We start from the raw sequence: 20,018 nt of genomic DNA on the forward strand, positions 1-20,018 counted from the left end.
ATCATCGCTTAATAGAGATAGTGAATGGATAAACAACGTTATTTAACATTGCAGAATGGCTACAATTACAATGCGGCTCAATACAAACAATTGTTAAGGGGCCCAGGGGGTGTAGACTGTTGTAGTTTGAGCTCATTTACACCATGCTCCAAAAAAAGAAGAAAAAAAACTGCCGAGCGATCTGGCGCGGGGAGCGGGGAGCGCTCGATTCAAGGTGAGCGGGGAGCGAGCGGAGAGCGACTTGGGGGCGGGGTCAACATGAGTGATTAGCGGAGCGGACCAAGCTTTAAAGAGCGAAGAGCGGATTTCTCGGCCGCGCCGATCCGCTCACGTGGTCTGAGGCCTACACACATCTTGCCATAACGTTAGCGGTTTGTACAACATTACACAACGCATGTTGAACTATGGTAGCCCGCCAGCTAATACAGTCAATGAAATGTTATCGTAGCTACTAGCTAGCAGAGGAGAAAATGGGAGTCTGAGAGGCGGGGTGTTTAAAGACAATGATAGGCGTTTATTCAACATCCAAGAAGGCTAACATACAACTGTGTTTTACTAACTCCAACCGGGACTATTGCCGCTTTTCCACTGCATGTCTTCAACTCCTAACGTTACCGGAGCTGATAACGTTGGCTGAGCTGAAGGTCCGTGACACTAAATGTCCGTGCAGACCCGCCAACCCATAGATAGTTCCAACTCACTAATTACGTAATCAACCACAGTTGCACTCAATATTTAAATAATGTTACTCTAAATAAATGTAGACAGATAATGTACGTATTTTTTAAATAGAATGAACAGAGCAGTGTTGTTTTGAAAAAGTACAGTGTGTGTGTGTGTTAGTTTGATGTATGCTGCAATTTATATTGATGGCCTTCTAATTTGTTTATTTATTTATTTTAAATAACAGTGACACTTTTCCCTTTGATAAGAAATCCAGCCATATTCCAGTTTCATTGTATTTCAAATACTGCACTTTAATTTCAATTGTATTTCAAATACTGCACTTTAATTTCAAGCGGAAAACTAATCTTTCCATTAACACTTTCAGTGCCCAGCAGGGGGCGCACATTTAGTGCTTGAATGCCCACCATCCACTTCAATGTTAGCATTAATATCGCCTAATCTATGTTTTAAATTATGGCTATGTGTCTAATCTGCCAGTCGCTTATCAATGACTCATTTTCCAGTCAACATTGTTGAAGCGGATTGTTTTTTTATCGGTTCATTTCCGTTTTATAGCATTTTGAAAAGCCCTCGTTTTCAAGGGGGAAAAAAAGAATCCGTGATAAACGCCCTGTACTGTAATATTCTAGAACGTTGTCATTTTTCGGCCTATTTATGAATCGTTTTCAAATAAACGCTAGATTATCGATAGTATATGTGACCGAGTCCAGGGTTTGTGCCTACATGTCTCCATTTTCATTTTCCAGATTTTTCCAGATTGTGAAAGTACAGAATGTAAGCTTTCAAATGATGTGTCATACTTTGAAATATGAGAATGTTTTGAATATCATATATTAATTTAAATCTTGTAACTCAGTCTGTTGTCTAAAACACTCAAGGGGAGAAAACGCCTCTCAAAGATGTTCACACTTCAGCTAGTTTGGGGGGGGGGGGGCGTTCAAAACTGCCTTTTTTAAACACAGAATTCTTACAATTAGAGTTATTATATCTGTTCGCTGTTGTACTAAATATGTTCTTCAACTCTCGAACTGTAGTTCAAATTTTTTTTTTAATAAAAATAAAAACTTTTTTTTATTGTGTCTATCTGTCATTTCACCCTGGCGACTTGTAGGCATCATCACCAGACTGGGTCACATATGTGTACGTATGCATGCTGGTGCCGCAAGCTGAAAATCGATTCTCTTAGTTCCTGATCGATCGCACAGTCAAACAGCCATATCACATATATAGGGGAAAAGCTTATATCTCCGTGAAAACAGGTCTGATTATCCTAAGACTGGTAAAATAGATTCATTACCTGAGATCAGATGGTATCCAAATGGATTATTCCAATTCCTGATTGCCATTCCAAAAATCGATCCTTTTATTGATCCAACGCGTATACTGTAAAACACATATTACACGCTGTGCTGAGGGTCCACAATGAATCTGATCGGCTCCGGTTACATGCGTGAGAAGTAAAATGTGGATTCCGGAGTTTTTTTTTCTCATCCATTTTCATTGAGTCCAATCCAAAAGGGTGCATTACCATCTGGAAGACGATAGGGGGCGCTTTTTTTCACATCTGAGCGCCTGGTGGAGCTGGTTTACCAACGGTAGACTCGGTTGATGAAATATGAATTCAGGTCGCTAATAAAAAAAAAATCACAAGAATTCTCGTGATGGCCATTCAGGGGGCGGGCTGATAACCCGAGATATCTCGTGATGGCCATTCAAAGTGTTAAGAACTGACAATCAGGGAATTTAAACATTGTTGACATTGTTTTTTTTGTGTTTATATTAAAGAAAGGAAAGTCTAGTGCTGGCTGAGCATATTGTTTGTTTGCAGTAAGTTAATACTTTGACAAATGTAGCCTTCAGTCAGTTCGGTTTTTATTTATTTTTTTATATATAAATGAGAAGCATGTTTAGTAGATGATTGGATAGACGTAACTCATGACATCTACATAATGGAAAAGATGTCATTTTCAATACAAATTCAGCAGGAGAAGTTCTACCGGATCTGGTCGAAATGGACAGAATATGTCAAACACACACGATCTGACTTCTGCTAAAAGTAATAACGATCTAATGTAAAGGATCCTCCCCAGGAACAGCCGCTAGCCTGTCTGATATATTGTATTATTGTTTTATGTTCTGTCTTATGTCTGACCCTATGTGATGCCCCCCCCCCTTTTTAATTTTTTTATTTAATTTAATTTAAATTGAATTTAATTTTGTCCTTGTTTTTATTATTGAGCCTTATTTTTGTTTGTCTTTTATTTTGTCTTTTATTTTATCTTTTATGTTTTCTTCTCTCTCTTTTTGTCACCTCCACCCCTTCCCTCTTTCTCTCTTTCCCCCCTCTTTCCTCTCCAACTTCTGCTCACTCTGTTACCTGATGTGTACCAAAAAATTTATCTAGTGGCCATTGCCCACTGGTAAAATAAAAAAATTCTAAAAAAGAGAAGCATGTTTAGATTTGAGTGTTAAATTTTCTTTTTATATAAAAAAACAACGTATATCGAAGCGAACCGAAAACAGTGACCCCAAAACCGTGATACGAACCGAACCGTCGATTTTGTGAACCGTTCCACCCCTAATAAATAGACAACAGAAAAACAACACAAACACAGATGGAGTTTCAGGTACCTAACCAGTACCATGGTTAAAATTAAAATCTAAGAATTCATCAGAGCAATGTCATGTAAATATGTTTTTTTGGGCTTGGGGAACTCTATAGTGCCTTCCAGATGGAAGCTTGTCAAACTCGCCATGAAGGGGAGGCAAAGGATCAGACAATATTTGCAGAGCCTTGAGCCTATTCCGAAGTTCATATATCAAATAAAATGTTAGATTGCTGATTGTTGTTAATTATTATTATCTTGTTTTTTTTGGTTGATAACTAAGATCAACAATACATTTTAAGATGATGCACTGGGTTAGGGCATTTACAAGCTTGTAGCTTCAGCCCTAACTTTTTCGGCCAACTTGTAATTTGATTTGTGTCTATGTCTACTGTCTTTTAGTTTTTTTGTACATGCTAAATGGCTCGAAAAAAACGTCATTCATTCTTTCATATAACTCAATTGTTTTTGTGATTTCCTTGTATCTTTACTGGCCATGTTAACAATCCTTGCCAATTTGTTCTTATTCTTGGCCCCAAGATTTTCATACCAGGTTGAGATATCAAACGTTATAACATAGAGTACTGTACATACAGTGCAGTCCACAAGGCAAAGTACAGTGATTTGAAATGGAACAAGGAGGAATCTAGTGGAATTTGTATTGTTGTGTTGTAACGGTTTCTCTGTGCTTTTTCAGGTTGTGGTTTGATGAGCTGATTAACTTGTGGATATCCGTGCAGAACCTCCCAGGCTGGGAAGTGGTATGTGGATTTCATCTGTTGAAAAGTGCTGCTGAGCGACGTCCATTACATATGAGTGTATGAGTTTATTAATATGAATATTTCCCTCTCCTGCAATCTTGTCTTTGCAGCATCTGGTCAACCTTTTTGCCCGCTTGGCCAACGACAACATTGGCTACATTGACTGGGACCCTTATATTCCCAAGGTTAGTGTGTCGTCGTCGCCCCCCCCCCCCATGCGTAGCCCTGAGTAACTCACTTTGAGCCACAGTCTGGTCCACCCGGTTTGTTTTATTTTACTTAGCCTTTATTTAACCAGGTTTGTCCCAATTGAGATCCAGGATCTCTTTTACAAGGGAGATCTGGCCAAGAAACGGCAGCAACACAAACTTTCAACATACACACTAGGGCTGACCCCTATTAATCGATTAGTCGACTAATCGGTCGAAAGGAGCCGTAGTCGACTGGCCAACCTCTTAGTCTAATATAATTTTTTATTTATTTATTTTTAATCATTCTTTCCAAAAGAAAAGAGGCCTAGAAGCGTGGCTAACGCTAATGGCACGCATACCAGAGGCTAACTGCCTACGAAAACAGGCACAGAGGCACTGAAATAGGATTTCACCCATCTAATGAACACACTAGACTAGACAAATATCAAGATGTATCCATCAGTGGACCAATTGCATGCTTTTGCAGAGGACAAGAAGCCTTCAGTCGACTCCTTCAGACATTAAGCACCCCCCACAGCGCAAATGGAATGATACAACATTTATAAAAAAAAAATATATAAAAAAATATTATATATATATATATATTATTTTTTTGTCTACCAATAGTCGACTAACGGCAAATTTTGGCCAATCCTAGTCGACCATCCAAATCCTTAGTCGGGGACAGCCCTAATACACACAGACACTGAACAGAGACACAGGACAAAACACACTTGCTGCCATCTTGGATTGAGGGAGTGATTGCGCCACGTGTTTGCCTGCGGCCCTGGCCAATGGTGTGATTGTCACAGCTGTAGGAATCGCTGCTGGTCTGAGAAACAACCACTCGGGTTTCCTTGTTGATGTCCCTGCTGGTCTTGCATAGTGCAGATTCATGCTTCATGACAACACCAGTATCCATTGCTTATTGGTCATGAACTGGTATAGTACTGGTACGTCCTTTACCTTTTGACCTCAGTGAAATGCCTCTGGGTTGTTGTGGTCAATTCTTTCATAAATACCTGTACATCAAAATAAATACCTGTACATCAAAATACTTAAAATAAGTAGGCATAATCCCAAAACTGGAAACCGTGCCCATAAAATATACTGTCATAACGGAACACAAAAATATATATATGGATATATAAGATAAGATAAGATAAGATATTCCTTTATTAATCCCCTTGGGGAAATTCCAGTGACACACACATACAGCTCATCGTCTCATTAATAACAACATATCACAATCATTACATTTTTACAGTAACAACGGCACAACATAAATTCACACAGACATGTACATTTGTTGACACATGTCATCTACAGAATGCCTGAGACGCCATATGCGATAGTCGGCTGCAACAACAACAAAGTGTCTGAAACAAAGTGTCGTCGCGCCAGGTGGCGGGAGGGAGGGCGGAAAAGATTGTCCAGAGGGAGGGGGCATGGACTGGGGGATAGGACTTTGGTGATGAAACAGTCTTAGGCCCCCCACTCCAGCATGCGTACTAGTTGGCTGCCGTCATAGGTGCCAGGCGTACACGCGGGAGGAGGGATTGGGTAGGGATTGGGAGTGGGGGGAAGCCGCTTGCCACTCTTATCTCCCAGAGGGCCTTCGACTCCAGCAGCTCTCTGGTTCGACCTTGGTCCAGGAATTTGTTTTGGCTGAGTGACTGGCACATTTATCCCAGCCACGTCACTTTAAATTTGATTTGAATAGAGTGAAATATAACTATTGATTTGAGTGGAGTGAGTTTTAACAACTCCGTCCAAATGACTGAATGCATTATTAGTCCAAGTGTCCAAGTGTCTTAATCAGTTCATTTTGGTAGGTCCTGTGCGTGGTAAACAGATCCAAAATCTTCTTATTGCAGTCCAAAAGCTTCGATAATCCAAAAATGACCACGTCTTCAAGTTGGTAGCCCGATTATCAAATCAAATCAAATTTATTTATTTATAAGGCCCGACAACACACGTTAATGTCCCCATGGGCCGTACAGGTCTTCTTTAAACAAGTCAAGAAGAAAACATAACAATAAGTCAAGAACAGAACAAGAACACCATAAGGTCCAATTTTTTTTTTTAGATGAATGCAAATAAATGAAAGAATTATGATGTCCCAATAGGCAGAGATGGTTAGCCTTATTTTGCTTATTGAACAAAATATGCAATCCACTGATTAGATCCATTTAGAGTTGATTTGAGTATAGTCCGGCAACCGGCACGAAGCAGAGCATAGCAGCGTCGGGCTCCATGGAGCAGTAGAGGCGGCGGTAGGAACGGCCTTGAGGAGCCTGGGGAGAGGAGAGAAATGCGACTGTCTCTGGGAAGGGCTGGGAAGGAAGATTAGGGTATAGGATTTAGAATTAGAATATAGATTAGGGTCTAATTGACAGGATGGGAAATTAGCACCAGCCAGCAATGCTGGTGAATTCTGGCTTTGGATTCAGTAACAGACACTTAAGCAGGCAGCCAGCTATCATCCAGAGGTTCTTTTCCACTATAAAAGGTAGTTTCACTGTCGAAATTGTGAAAGTAACGAGTACATCTTTGAGATCCAACGTTCACCGTGACAGTCGGACACTGAAGTTAATATCCTCCCCTGCTAACTGATGTATTATCCTGCAGATCTTCACCAGAATCCTGCGTAGTCTGAACCTGCCGGTGGGGACCAGTCAGTTGTTGGTTGCACGCTATGTAACCAACGCCTATGAGATCAGCCACGTGGTGCTTTGGGTCTCATCCCTCCTGGTCAGTTTACGCTCCTCTCTGATAACTACCTTTTGTTCTACAGTTGAAACCCTAATCCAGAATTGACCTATCTCAAATATTCGAGTAAAGTAACAATTGTGATTGGAGGATCAAGGAAAGAGGGCGGAGAAAGCTGTGTAAATGTTGTGTATATAACGGATCCTTGTAGAGTTTGATATGTTGCCTATATCGAAAATAAGCTTTGTGCAACTTCTGTAGCCCATTGTAATGTTAAACTACTGGTCTGTTTACAAGCATCAGCATTTATAAGCAACAGTGTTTACAGGTGTGTGGTGTGGGGGGGGGGGCATGACACTGCAAACATGGACGCCTACTACAGTTAAGTGTGACTAAAGTTAAACCATAAACAAGGTGGCCTATTGGGATGTTGGATCCTAATGTGAAAAACTGACATTTTATCTAAGCACTGTATGTGCTAATTTTATGCCTGTCTTTTTTCTGTTGTGAAGCACATTGAGCTGCAACATTTTTTATATGTAAGGTGCTATACAAATAAAGTTTATTATTATTAAAGTTCACAAAGTCACATCTGTTGTCTCATTTCCAGGGAGGACCCAGCAAGCAGGCCCAGGCCCAGCTCAGTGGACTGTTCAGCAGTATTACATCCTTCTTTCACCCATCCAACCACGGCCGCTGGCTGGTGAGTCACCCGCTTGCTTTTCCCATCGGAACAGTGGGAAGGAGGATAAAACGAGACAGAGAAACATCCGCTATACTTACCAGATGAAATTGGGGATGTAATTTTGTTTTGAACAACACACCTTTGGTATTTCGTAAGCGGGGAAACCTACCGTGAGGATCTGAGGGGACATTGCAGAAAGAGCCTAATCTTATCCCACGTTGGGATGTTCTTTACTTTCGTAATGCCTCAAAGTTTCCCCATATCTTTGACTTTGTGAGATAAGACGGGTACGGGTGTAGTTAGGATGTTGTTACAGGTAGTTATATACACAACCCCTCTGGTCCCCTTGGCTGCGGACATGTGTGTCTTCATTTGTCCAGGAAGATTCCTGAAACCACAACCAACCGCTGAGTTCAGAATTATATGAGGACACGTGAGCAGAGCTGCACCATCAGCAAGCTGTAAAAGGTCAACCAGATCAGCATTACATTGCCTTTCTCCTGTCAGGACCCCTCCACTCGGGACGGGAGCTGCACCTCCAGGCACTGGGCCATGCTGTCTTTATACACAAACCTTTTATTTTTGGCAGGGAGGTGGGGGGTTGTGTTGATCTGAAGATGTTCTTCTTCTCAGCAGTTCAGATTTATAGCATGTAAACACAGTCTGCTAAAGTATATCTTTAGCCCACAGGGGTCAGATTACAATGGTTTCATTAAGTGTTTACTAGAAAGGTCTTTGCCTGATGAAACTTTATTGATCTAACTAATTTGACACTAAGTGGTCAATGATTTCCCATACACAGCGGGGCAGTCTGAACAATCCCTTGCCATTCAATTCAGTAAGGCAGATAGACTGTGCTGTGCTCAAAGACTACCGGCTTGTGTTTCTCCGTCTGTTGTGTTTCTGTGGCATCTCCAGACGCTCCATACATTTCACCCGCTGATCTCTCACCCAGTCATGGCCTGAAACACACGGCTCGACTGTGAGGCGGAAACATATTAACAGAAATTAAAAGGAATTTGTTAAAACAACCACCAAAAATACTTTTTAAAACTGAAAGGGACAATAAGAGCAGGGTGGTCTGGTCCAAAAATAACAAGAGCCTGGAGAAGCCTGGGTCCACCACGCAGTTGGAACAAACTAATCTACCAAAATACATCCAGAAGACTGGACTACCAGACATCCCTCCTCAAAAGAAAAGGGAAAACCAGGGTGAACTAGACAAAACTTCCCAAAGGGGAAGAGGGACAAACAAAAGGGGGAATGCTGCAAATGGTAAACTGACTGCATTTATATATCACTTTTATCCAAAGTGCTTTACAACTTATGCCTCACATTCACTCACACATTCAGACCCGACTGCAAGGTGCCAACCTGTGTACGGGGAGAAGTTAGGGGTTAAGTGTCCTGCTCGAGGACACTCTGACACGCCGCCGCAAAGAGCCGGAATCGGACCGGCAACCGGAGTACGGACCACTCTACCTGTCGCCGCCTTGGTTTAACACAAACTACATAGAGTTGCCCCGTCCAGCCGCATTGTCATCTCCTCTATGTGTGTGTGTGTCTCTCTGTGGCCCAGATGAAGCTGATGAAGCTGCTCCAGCGCCTCCCGGCCAGCATGGTGCGGCGGCTGCACCGCGAGCGCTACAGGAAGCCCACGTGGCTGACGCCCATACCTGACAGCCACAAGCTGACGGAGCAGGACATCACAGACTTTGTGGAGAGCATGATGCAGCCGGTGCTCCTGGCCATGTTCAGCAAGACTGGCAGCCTGGACGCGTCCCAGGCCCTGCAGAACCTGGCCCTGATGAGACCTGAGCTGGTCATCCCCCCTGTGCTGGAGAAGTGAGTTGTCACCGGGTTTATGAGAGTTTGTGCCATCAACCCTAGTGCCGTCTTAAATATCTAAGCTGGTGATGGATTTAGAGACTCAGTGATTGGCTTAATATTTATACTAGCAGCTTACCCTATCAATGCTTCTCCCAGAACAGACATTCAATGTAATTAGACTGAGCAAACATAACGCTAAACAACCAACATATTTTCTCTCAAAATATACATGTCTTCAGATGGTGGATAATTGGATATGTACATCTGTGATGCTTTTCCTAAATGCTTCAAAATACTGTGAAATATATAGAACCTGAGCAGAAGTCCAGTAACTTCTACCTTGTAGTACGTAGTAGCTAAGTCAATCAACTAATAAAGAGGCTGTAACTACCGTATTTGCAATTGAAGCGAGATATGTTACAGGTAAAACCTGGAGAAAATTAAAACAAATTATTTTGATCTAACCCGTATCAATACTAAAACTACCGGTACATCTGTAAAAACTTTAATTGAAATAAAAAACTGAATCTCCAAGAGTTACTTTTTTTTCCAGTCAGTTGCTGAAGACTAACATAAACATAGTGATAACGTATACACAGTGATTGGTCCTATAGCCTAGATATGTAAAGAATGGTGAGCTAACAAAGTACAGGAGAGTAGACTAAACAAGTGGAGCATTGACGTACATAATATGAATTATAGACATGATGCAGTGTTTCCCTTATATGCATTCAAGAGCGCCGCTGCTCTGAGACAGAGAGATACTCTAATTATGCGCGATGCAAGTAAGCGTGTACTGCGTTGAGAGAGAGAGGGAGAAAGAAAGACTATAATTACGCACAACGCAAGTAAGCGTGCACTGCGTTCAGAGAGAGAGAGAAAAATATTCTAATTACACATGACTCAAGTAAGCGCACTGTGTTCAGAAAGAGACTCTTCACTACGACTCTAAAACTGAAAAGTGACCATACCTCCTCCGCATGTTACAATGTTTAAAGCGGAATTCCACCCCAAAGGAGATTCCACCCGAAGTTGAAATTAAGATTTCTAACAATTTAGTGTTTTATGATTGTAACTTAGCTTAACACTTTCAGTGCCACACTGTTTGGTTAAAGTTACCCTTAGAATGCCAGCCTTCTAGTAGTTTCCGTGGTTGTTGCACTATGTTTGCGAAGCTGTGTGTGTGTTCTGTATTATAGCTGTAGAGACACGGTGTGGCTCATTTTGACAAACATTACTTAGTAGTCCAGCATGGGAAAAATTGTTTGTTTCCACACGCTGTAGTTTGTAGTTTATTACACGCTAAACATCGCGCATTTCCAAGATAATAGTATTTTTTCATAGATTGCGAGATAAAACACTGTGCAATAAGCCCAAACCGTTCTGGCTGATCCCCTGAAACCCTGAATACTCCCGTATCAAAGGTATATGACTTGTATGTATCATCACAAAATCATCAGGGGGGGGGGGGGGGGTTGTTTTAACTCAAAACTATGATCACGTTTGCCGAGCATGTTTTTCATCTGGTGCTTTGAAATGTTCTATATGTTTCCTTATTTGCAAAACTTAATATGACTTGTAAATGGGTTTAATTCTTGCTAGATTGTATGGCTGTACACTCACCCAGCTTACGTCACGTATACATGCACATGCATACACGCACGCACGCACACACACACCCAGAGACGGAGTGGGTGTGTGCGCTTTGAATAGGTTTTGGACACATCACTACGCCGCAGAGACTGTCGCTGCCCCCTCTCCTCCAGCATGTAGCACTGGACATATTCTAATAAAACAACACCTTGGCTTTCATATATGAATTATCTCTCGCAATAATATTCACGGGACTCGACTTTTTGCCAAGTCATCGCGCGAGTTGGACGTTTTATTTATTTTTATCACTGTAGGCTACCATAGCGCAGGCTCATGACAGCAACGTTAGTGACTTGGTTGAAACGTGATTCCGGAGTGATGCCTAAATGCATTCCGTTTCATTCAGAGGGGGTAGGGAGAGTGTGTCTGCGTGTCTGTGCGGGCAGCGCATGCAAGACACAGTGTTTCTCTCCTTTGGAAACTAGCGATAACAACAATAACACTTCCGGTCAGGGGGTTTCAAAATAAAAGAGCGAAGTCTAAAACAGGAAGGACGTTTATTTTGTACATTTGTGGCAGAGTTACAGCATTTTCAGTCTTCCTGTCCTCGCATTTTCAGTGGTTTCGTTTGGACGCACATATTTCTGAACTGAGAACTGAACTAGTTCATGTAGAAAGTGAACTTTCCCAACACTGCCCATGTGATATATAATTTATTTATTTCAATTGTAGTTTTACAGTGATCTTTCTGAAGAACCAATATAAATGGAAGTAAATGTGATACATGTTATGGCTTTTTATAAAATATTTGCATACTTTTTTTGTATATATAGTGATATTGATATTGATAAACTTTGAGTATCATGTATCTCGGCCCAGCATGTCCTCGATAATAGCTGTTTCAGTCAGAGAGAGAGAGGGGTGGGGGAGGGAAAGTGAGAGCCTAAGGCCTTGTCCAGACTAAAACGATTTTGATAATAAGTGCGTGCCACAAATTTACAAAATAAATGTCTTTCCTGTTTTAGACGTCACTGTTTTATTTTGAAAACCCCCGACCGGAAGTGTTGTCGTTGTTTTCGATAACTTGTGTGTCCGGTTCTGTGCTTTTGAGCCGACGCTAGTTTCCAACGGATAGGAGAGACACACACACGGCGCAAATGCAGCTTCACAGGCAGCAGGTGATGAGGAGGAGGAAGAGCTGCTAATTTTAATCGGCAGGAGAGAGAGAGAGCTCAAAGCCGTATATAATATAATAGCCCCGTGGTGCGGTCGGAGGCAGCTCAAACTACCTGTGTTGTATTAAATTAATTGATTGATGTTTAACTTGTCCCTGTGTGTGTCCAGTCTTTTCTACTAGCAAACATTGTCTGTATTTAACGTTACCTCAGGATACCACTGTAATTGTAGCAAACATTGTCTGTATTTAACGTTACCTCAGGATACCACTGTCTATTGTATTTAGTTGGTTAGCTATTTGGCTAATGTTGATAGCATAGCATCAACGCTAGTTCGCTGGCTACAGCTCAACACGAGCCATGGGAATACTATTTACTAAATGATGGAGGCTTTTTAATCGTCAAGGTAAGAGGTTGGCTATCACGTCATCGTCATCGGTTCAGGAGAAGACTTGTATCGCTTGTAAAGATGGTGATGCAAGGGGGGCGTCTTCAGAATTGCGCACTCTGAGAGCCGGTCTCAGAAAGTAGCATCTTCAGGCTGCCAGAACGCAGTTCCGTGTGGATGAAAGGTACATACGATCAAATACTTTGCCTGATACGACCAAAATCGGTTTAGTCTGGACATGGCCTAAATAGCCTGTACTTGACTTTGACTTGAAATTTACTAACAAAGGGACTAACTAACAAAGGTGAATGTGTTGCCTTCTGTGAATGTAGTCTTTCATCAAATGGCTGATAAATGTCTTTGATTCTTTCAAGCCCTGAATCTCAGATTTGGTTAGAGTGTTATCAGCATGTTTCATAGGACATTGATTGAAAAGTATCTGCTTTGATTTGTACAAGTGATGGCTTATTTTGAAGGTATGAACCTGTACTTTCATATTATGTTAAAAAAATTATTTGAAAGGCCCCAGAAAGGGGGGGGGGGGGGTGAAAATTCGAATTCCAAAATAGCCCAGACCCCAGAGGGATATAAAGGCCAGGTTGAAGAGGTGGGTTTTGAGGAGTTTTTTGAATGAGTCCAGAGTTGCGGAGTTCTGCGGGGAGGGAGTTCCAGAGGGTGGGAGCTGCCACACTGAAAGCTCTGTCCCCAAAGGAGGTCCGCAGTCTGGTTCGGGGAATGGAGAGCTGACCAGTGTCTGTGGATTGCAGGGGCCGTCACTGAGTGTAGGGGTGGAGGAGGTCAGTGAGGTGCCAGAGCGTGGAGGGATTTGTAGGTGAGCAGGAGGGTTTTGTAGGTGATGCGGGATTAGATGGGGAGGTGGATGAGGGTGGGGGTGATGTGCTGCCAGGGTTTGGTGCGGGTGAGAACCCTGGCAGCTGAGTTTTGAACATACAGTACCAGGGTTTTGCTTGGAACCCCGGACAGGACCCCGGTGCAGTAGTCCAGGCGGACAAAGGACAACTTAAGTGCATTTAGCCCCAACCAGTGTTTATCTCCATTATGTTACAAATAAGCTGATGCTTGTATTTTTTTATTTATTTTTTATTTATTAACACAGTTAAACAAAAGTAAAAACAATACATAATAAGTTATAACCATTGTGAAGGAGAAGTTAGAAGCCTAGAGGCTTATCAAGAACTTCCCCTGTTTTATAAAATCAAACGTACAAAAATACAAAAACACGCACATGACTCCATGAACATGAATAACCTATCATCAAACATACAAAAATACAAAAACACGCACATGACTCCATGAACATGAATAACCTATCGCGAACAATTCTAAGGTAGTTTTTAAGTTATTTATCCGGCAGCACGCACAAATATGGATTCCGGCAGCGCGCATGGCAACGATGTTGAAAGTTTTCAGGGGAAACACAGAGATCTGGATAATGACGTATACTTATGACTAGAGACAGCTGTGTGTGTGCAGATGTGTGTACAAGTTGAAAGCCATGTGTAGAGAGAAAGAGGGGCGTAGTGTGTGTAGATGGATATGTCTGGGAATGAAGGCCATGTGTATGCGTGTGTGATAGTAAGAGACGGAGAGAGAGAGAGGTCAGTATCCCTTTAACATAAGCAGCTTCTCAACAGCAGTTTGTGTGATAGTAAGAGAGATGAGAGTGTGTGTGTGTGTTGGAAAGAGAGAGAAAAGTGTGTTGGTAGATTTCAGTTTCCCTTTCAACTTCTCAATGTGTGTGTGTGTTCCTCCACAGGACGTACCCTGCCATGGAAACTCTGACCGAGCCCCACCAGCTGACAGCCACGCTCAGCTGCATGATTGGTGTGGCACGGAGCCTTGTGTCCGGAGGGAAGCGCTTCCCCGAGGGCCCCACTCACATGCTGCCCCTCCTCATGAGGGCTTTGCCCGGCGTCGACCCCAACGACTTCAGCAAGTGCATGGTGGGTCTAACCGCAGGTCGTTGCTGCCTCACCCCTTGAGACAAAGCACCTCATAGACCGGCAATGTCACTCCCTCACTCGCTCCCTCCCTTGCTCGCTTCCTCATTCACTCCCTCCCTCCTTACGCTTTCTCGCTCGCTCTCTCACTCACTCACTCACCGACTGACTGTTAGCCACTCTGCCCCTACTGGTGGCTCACAGGCATGACACTTTGTGTAAGACCAATTCGGTCTATGTGAGAGCGCTTCACATCAGCTCTTTTCACACAGACTTTGCGGCATTCTACTGCAATATGGATGATCCTTTTCCCCCCAGTGTGGATAGGCATTCTGAAATACCGGTAGGTCTCCAAAGAAAATGATTATTATTATTATATAATGTGTTACAGTGTATGCCTTTGTTCTATTCATGCAATAACTGAAAGTTAGACTGGGCCTAACAAAATTAATAGTTGGTTTCAGGTTGGTTGTCAGTTTGGCCATGGGTAGGTAGGGAATTTATTTTATTTTATTTTTTTATTTTATTCTTTCCCACGGCGACTATGGATAGGGAATTTCTTTATTTAATTAAAATGTTCACAACAACATGGATGCATGTACTCTGCCAGCATGTTTAATATCCATAATACTAAATGTTTGACTAAGATTTCTATGAAACTTTATTAAAAAATTTTTTTTTTTTTTTTTTTATAATTTTTTTTAAAAACTCATAAAATATATTGGGTCGCACCTAAATCGGCAGGGTCGGTCGGCAACCTGAAACCAACTATTAATTTTGTTAGGCCCTAGGCAATATTCCTGCTATTATTATTATTTCATGTGCGTGGGTTGCTGGTGCTTGGCGGTGTGCCCTATCCCACTATGCCGGGATGTCTCTTACACACAGAATTCGTGACAACCAACCTTGCAATCTTACTATACCTGAATATGTCAAAATGCTGCATCAAATTTGACCCCCCATTCCATGTTCATTCCTTTCACACAGAACAGCATGCCGGGACAATGGGGTAAAAAAAGTAGTAGAACGCGCTCACCTCACTAGACTTGACACTGGGTGCTGTAACCTCTGATATAATATATAAAAATAGGGAAACAATGTCCAGGCACGCACTCCAGGTTTTTCCAAATTTATTGGCAGCCTGTAATCATGACGTTTCGGTGTGAACACACCTTCAGAATGGCTTGCATGAAGCATGAAGGGTAAGTGACTCTAGTATATACAAGTCAAACAGGAAGTGACAACATAGGAAGTGGCAACACATTCCCACAAGAGATCTGCAAAAAAGTACAAAATACCACTTACAAGCACAACCTTTTCAGAATTATGTAAATCAAAAAGAAGCGTGTAAATTAAAAAGAAACAGTAAATCACAAAGGGATTTTTTTTTTTTATACAGAGTAGGCCTACATCTTAAACTCTAAACAAAAACAAAAACACTCATGACCCATATAAGCCATCTTTCAATTATAAATATAAAGAATGATAAATGAAAATAGTAAATCGAATGAAATGAAATAATCAAATGAAACAGGTCAAAACATTTTCCTCATTGAGGCCTCTAGGCTCTAGACAATCCAGAAAATGAATATAAAAGCATTCCCTTTGTAGCAAGAGCCTGTCTCTGTCGCCGCCTCTTGGTGGTCTCAAGACCTGCTCTATACCCATGTATTTTAAGCCAGAAATATCATGTCCTAACTTTTTAAAGTGCCTTGCAACTGAAGACTTCTCGTCATTTCTTCTTATAGAACATTTGTGCTCTGAAATTTGATTTTTAAAACGTATTCTTGTTTTTCCAACATAGTAAAGGTTGCAAGGACATTTAAGCAAGTAAACAACAAAATCAGAATTACAGGTAATCCGGCCTCTAACAGCGATACTCCTACCTGTACTTGGTTGTAAATAAAATTTCTCTTTAATCATGCCATGACATTGGGTACAAGACAAACATGGAAAATTTCCATTTGGAATATTAGCCATAAAATGGGTAATTATTTTGGGAAAATCTGTTTTAACTAACTGGTCCCTTAAGTTAGGTTGCCGTTTGTAGAAGTATTTGGGTGGTTCCTGGAACACACCTCCGATCTTAGGATCTGACTTTAAAATGTACCAGTATTTGTTCACAATATCATGCATATCTCTAGAAATAGGGCTGAAGGTGGACACCAATGCTACTGAGTTGCTTTTTACTTTGTCTTTATGTGTAAAAAGGGACTGTCTGTTTATCTGTTTAGTTTTATTAAGAGAATTCTCAATAAGGGCCTCACTATATCCTCTAGATCTAAAGTTCTGACAAAGCTCCTTGGCTTGTGTATCAAAAATGTCATCTGTATTACAGATACGTTTATATCTCAAAATCTGACTAAATGGGGACAATGGGGTACAAATCCTGGCTCTGAATGGGCAGTGGGAAAGGGGCTGTCTTTGAAACTCTGTGTTAAAATGGTATTTCATTGCAGAGCTGCACGCAGCAAATACATTTGCAGCCCCTACTTGGCTCCGCTCTCGATCTCTCTCTCTGACCAGTTTTTGCGATAGCCCCTCCCCTCGCAGTCAGACAGGCACTGAATCAGATATGAGGAAAGGAGAGAAGCATGGAAATATGGTGAAATTTAAACTCATAAAAGCCATATTCAATAACTATTTTCCATTTTATGGAAGAGGGCACTCTTATAAGGTAGAGCAAGTATATGTAACATTTCTGTTCATTTAGTTTCCCCCGTGTCCATTGGTTTTATGAGCCAAGCGAAAGCGGTAACGTTACACACAGACCAGTTGTGATTTTTATTTTTTTTTATCCACTTTTTCTCCCATTTTCTATATTTTCTCCCATCCCAATTTCGTATTATCCAATTCAACCCTCCCCTGTCACGAACGCTGTTTCTTGCCTCCCACAAGCCGGCTGCAATGTGGACTAAGTCATACATAGCACAAGTCCCCTCCGCTACTTGATGTAACAGCAGTCGCATCTTTTCACCTGCGCAGCTCGATCTCTCAGTGGCGAGGAGTAACGCGTGGGAGGCTCACGCTGCCCCCGACACTTCCTGATTCTACTGCGCAGGCGCACCAACCGACCTGTAGGAGTCGCTGTCCACAACGCCCGATCCCCACCCATCAGTTTCACACCCCCTAATACGGCCAATGTGTATTAGTATGAACGACCAGCTAAACTGAAAGCAATGTGGAGCGCTGGGCTCGAACAGGCGAGCCCAGCGTCTCCGCATTCGTGGCGAGCGCCTTGCCCACTACGCCACGTAGCCGCCCCACCAGTTGTGACCTTTTTACTGCGTCTTAATTCTAGGGCCAATCTTTTATACAAAAGGACTTTTGTTGGAAGAACAAATCCATTTCAGTTTGTTTATTGTGTATTCTAGCTGTTGTGTGACATCTTATGCATCCCTCTTCACAGATAACATTCCAGTTCATCGCTACGTTTGCGACACTTGTGCCTTTGGTGGATTGTTCGTCCGCCCTTCACGAACGTACCGACTTGACGGAGGTGAGCCGCCCCTTTTTCCATTTCCCTACTGAGCATTTAAAGTGTGATGGTACTCGTGTAGAGGTGCTTGAGCTTTAACTCACCGTTTCCTTGATCTGTCTTGCAGATGGAGAGAGAGATGTGCTCAGCTTCAGCCGAGTTTGAAGACTTTGTTCTACTGTTTATGGACAGGTGTGGAGAGCATGTTAGAGGCCATACAGATGAAATGCTATATATATAACTAAATGTAGAGTAATTTGCTATACACAAGGATATGCAGTCCCAACAATGTTTTGCAATATTCCCGTATTTTTCCATATCAACAGGTAGGGATGCCCCCCGAAACCCGGTTCTAAACGGGAACCGGTACTAAATTAGAAAAAAACAAGAGTATTGATAAGCTCCGACGTTATCGGTTCTGCTATCGGTACTCGAGAAATTATGGAGTTTTTTTTTTGAGGAATTTAAACGTTGCAAACTAATCTTGTTTGCCGTTTTCTCTATCTCTGTCTCTCTCTGTCTGCACGAGGAGCGAGGCTGTGCTGTGCTCTTTACACACACATGACTCGAGTCGCTCACACATGCACATACATACGGGTACTTGAGAGGTGCTGAAGCACACAGGCAGACAGACGGCTCTGACTGCTCTCATCATAGCGGAGAGAACGAAACGTTCGGAAAAAAGCATGCATAGCGCAACCTGTGTAACATTAAGTTAAACTGCTATCTTAACGTTAGCAATAGGGCTGTCTTTTTTTTTTAAACTTTATTTTTTAGCGTTTATCGCTTTTCTGGTCAAGCATGACCGACAGAAACAGGTTGAAATGGGATGTAGAGCAGGGGAAGACATTCTGAGAAATGACGGCGGGTCCGGGAATCGAACTCGTGTCCCCCAGATCCGTGACGAGCACGGTTTTCCCCGACGCAGAAATAGCGCCGAGATATGCGGTGAGCTACGGGAGCTCCCCAGCAATAGGGCTGTCTTAAATACTTTGAAGCTTCGTTCGATGGGCATGGGATTCGAATATGAAAATAAAATTCGATTACCGTAATTCCTTTAATAGTAACCGGGTCTCAAATACAAGCCGGGTCTCTATTAATGGCCGGGTGCGCTCTTGAGCTAAGCAATTATAAGCCGGCCTCCTAATACAAGCCGGGTTACTAATATACTGAGCTGCATACTGAGCGAGTTACTTGATTTCACTTTGAAAACGTTGAAATGACCAGTGACCACCTGTAATTGCACTGTTTACTATTTCATACAGTACTTGGTTTCAATAAATGAACCCAGTACATTTTACTGGGTTCAAACTGACACAAAATGTTGATTTATTCATTATGATCCGTTTGAAAATTTGAAATATAGGCCTCCCTCTTATACAGGCCTCCTCCTAATACAAGCCTGGTACCCGCTACAGTTGAAACAAATACAAGCCGGGGTTACTATTAGAGGAATTACGGTATGCAAAAAAAAAAAAAAAAAATTTTTTTTTTGCAAAATCAACTGCCTCTATTTTGTTAACTACAACAATCAATGCTGTTTGTTATTTAAGATGAGGTCGGACTCGGCACTGACAGATTTGTGTTCATTGTGCTGCTTTTATAAAGCCTCAAATGACGGCTTACAATATTTCATGGAAGCAAAGTGTTTAGTTTGTCTAAGATTTAAAAAGGTTTAAACTGTACAGTACTGACAAAGTTGAACAAAGTGCTGTACAAGTCCCACAACATAAAAATGTATTAATAATTATTCCTTTTTTTTTTTTTTTTTTATTTAAGCTTCGAATTAAAATCGAATCTCGGCCCCGATGCTTCGAATTCAAAAAAAAATCGAAGGTCAGCCCTAGTTAGCAAGCTTAAGCATGCATAGCGCGACGTGTGTAACATTAAGTTACACTGCTATCTTAACCCTTTATCTGCCGGAGCTTATTCTCATCCTTGTAGCCTCTCT

General features: G+C 41.9%; 1 protein-coding gene across 1 annotated transcript in view; it reads left to right on the forward strand.

Moving 5' to 3' along the window:
* psme4a (proteasome activator subunit 4a) overlaps positions 1–20,018 on the forward strand; it is a 184,325-nt gene that overhangs the window by 53,562 nt on the left and 110,745 nt on the right. Inside the window, 8 exon segments of the mRNA XM_084322234.1 lie at positions 3,991–4,054; positions 4,165–4,239; positions 6,877–6,999; positions 7,568–7,660; positions 9,222–9,487; positions 14,406–14,592; positions 17,999–18,088; positions 18,195–18,259. Of these exon segments, the coding sequence (XP_084178360.1) occupies positions 3,991–4,054; positions 4,165–4,239; positions 6,877–6,999; positions 7,568–7,660; positions 9,222–9,487; positions 14,406–14,592; positions 17,999–18,088; positions 18,195–18,259 (963 nt within the window).

Source organism: Notolepis coatsorum, assembly GCF_963971535.1.
Source record: "Notolepis coatsorum genome assembly, chromosome: 9".
In the NCBI taxonomy this organism is placed as follows: domain Eukaryota; kingdom Metazoa; phylum Chordata; class Actinopteri; order Aulopiformes; family Paralepididae; genus Notolepis; species Notolepis coatsorum.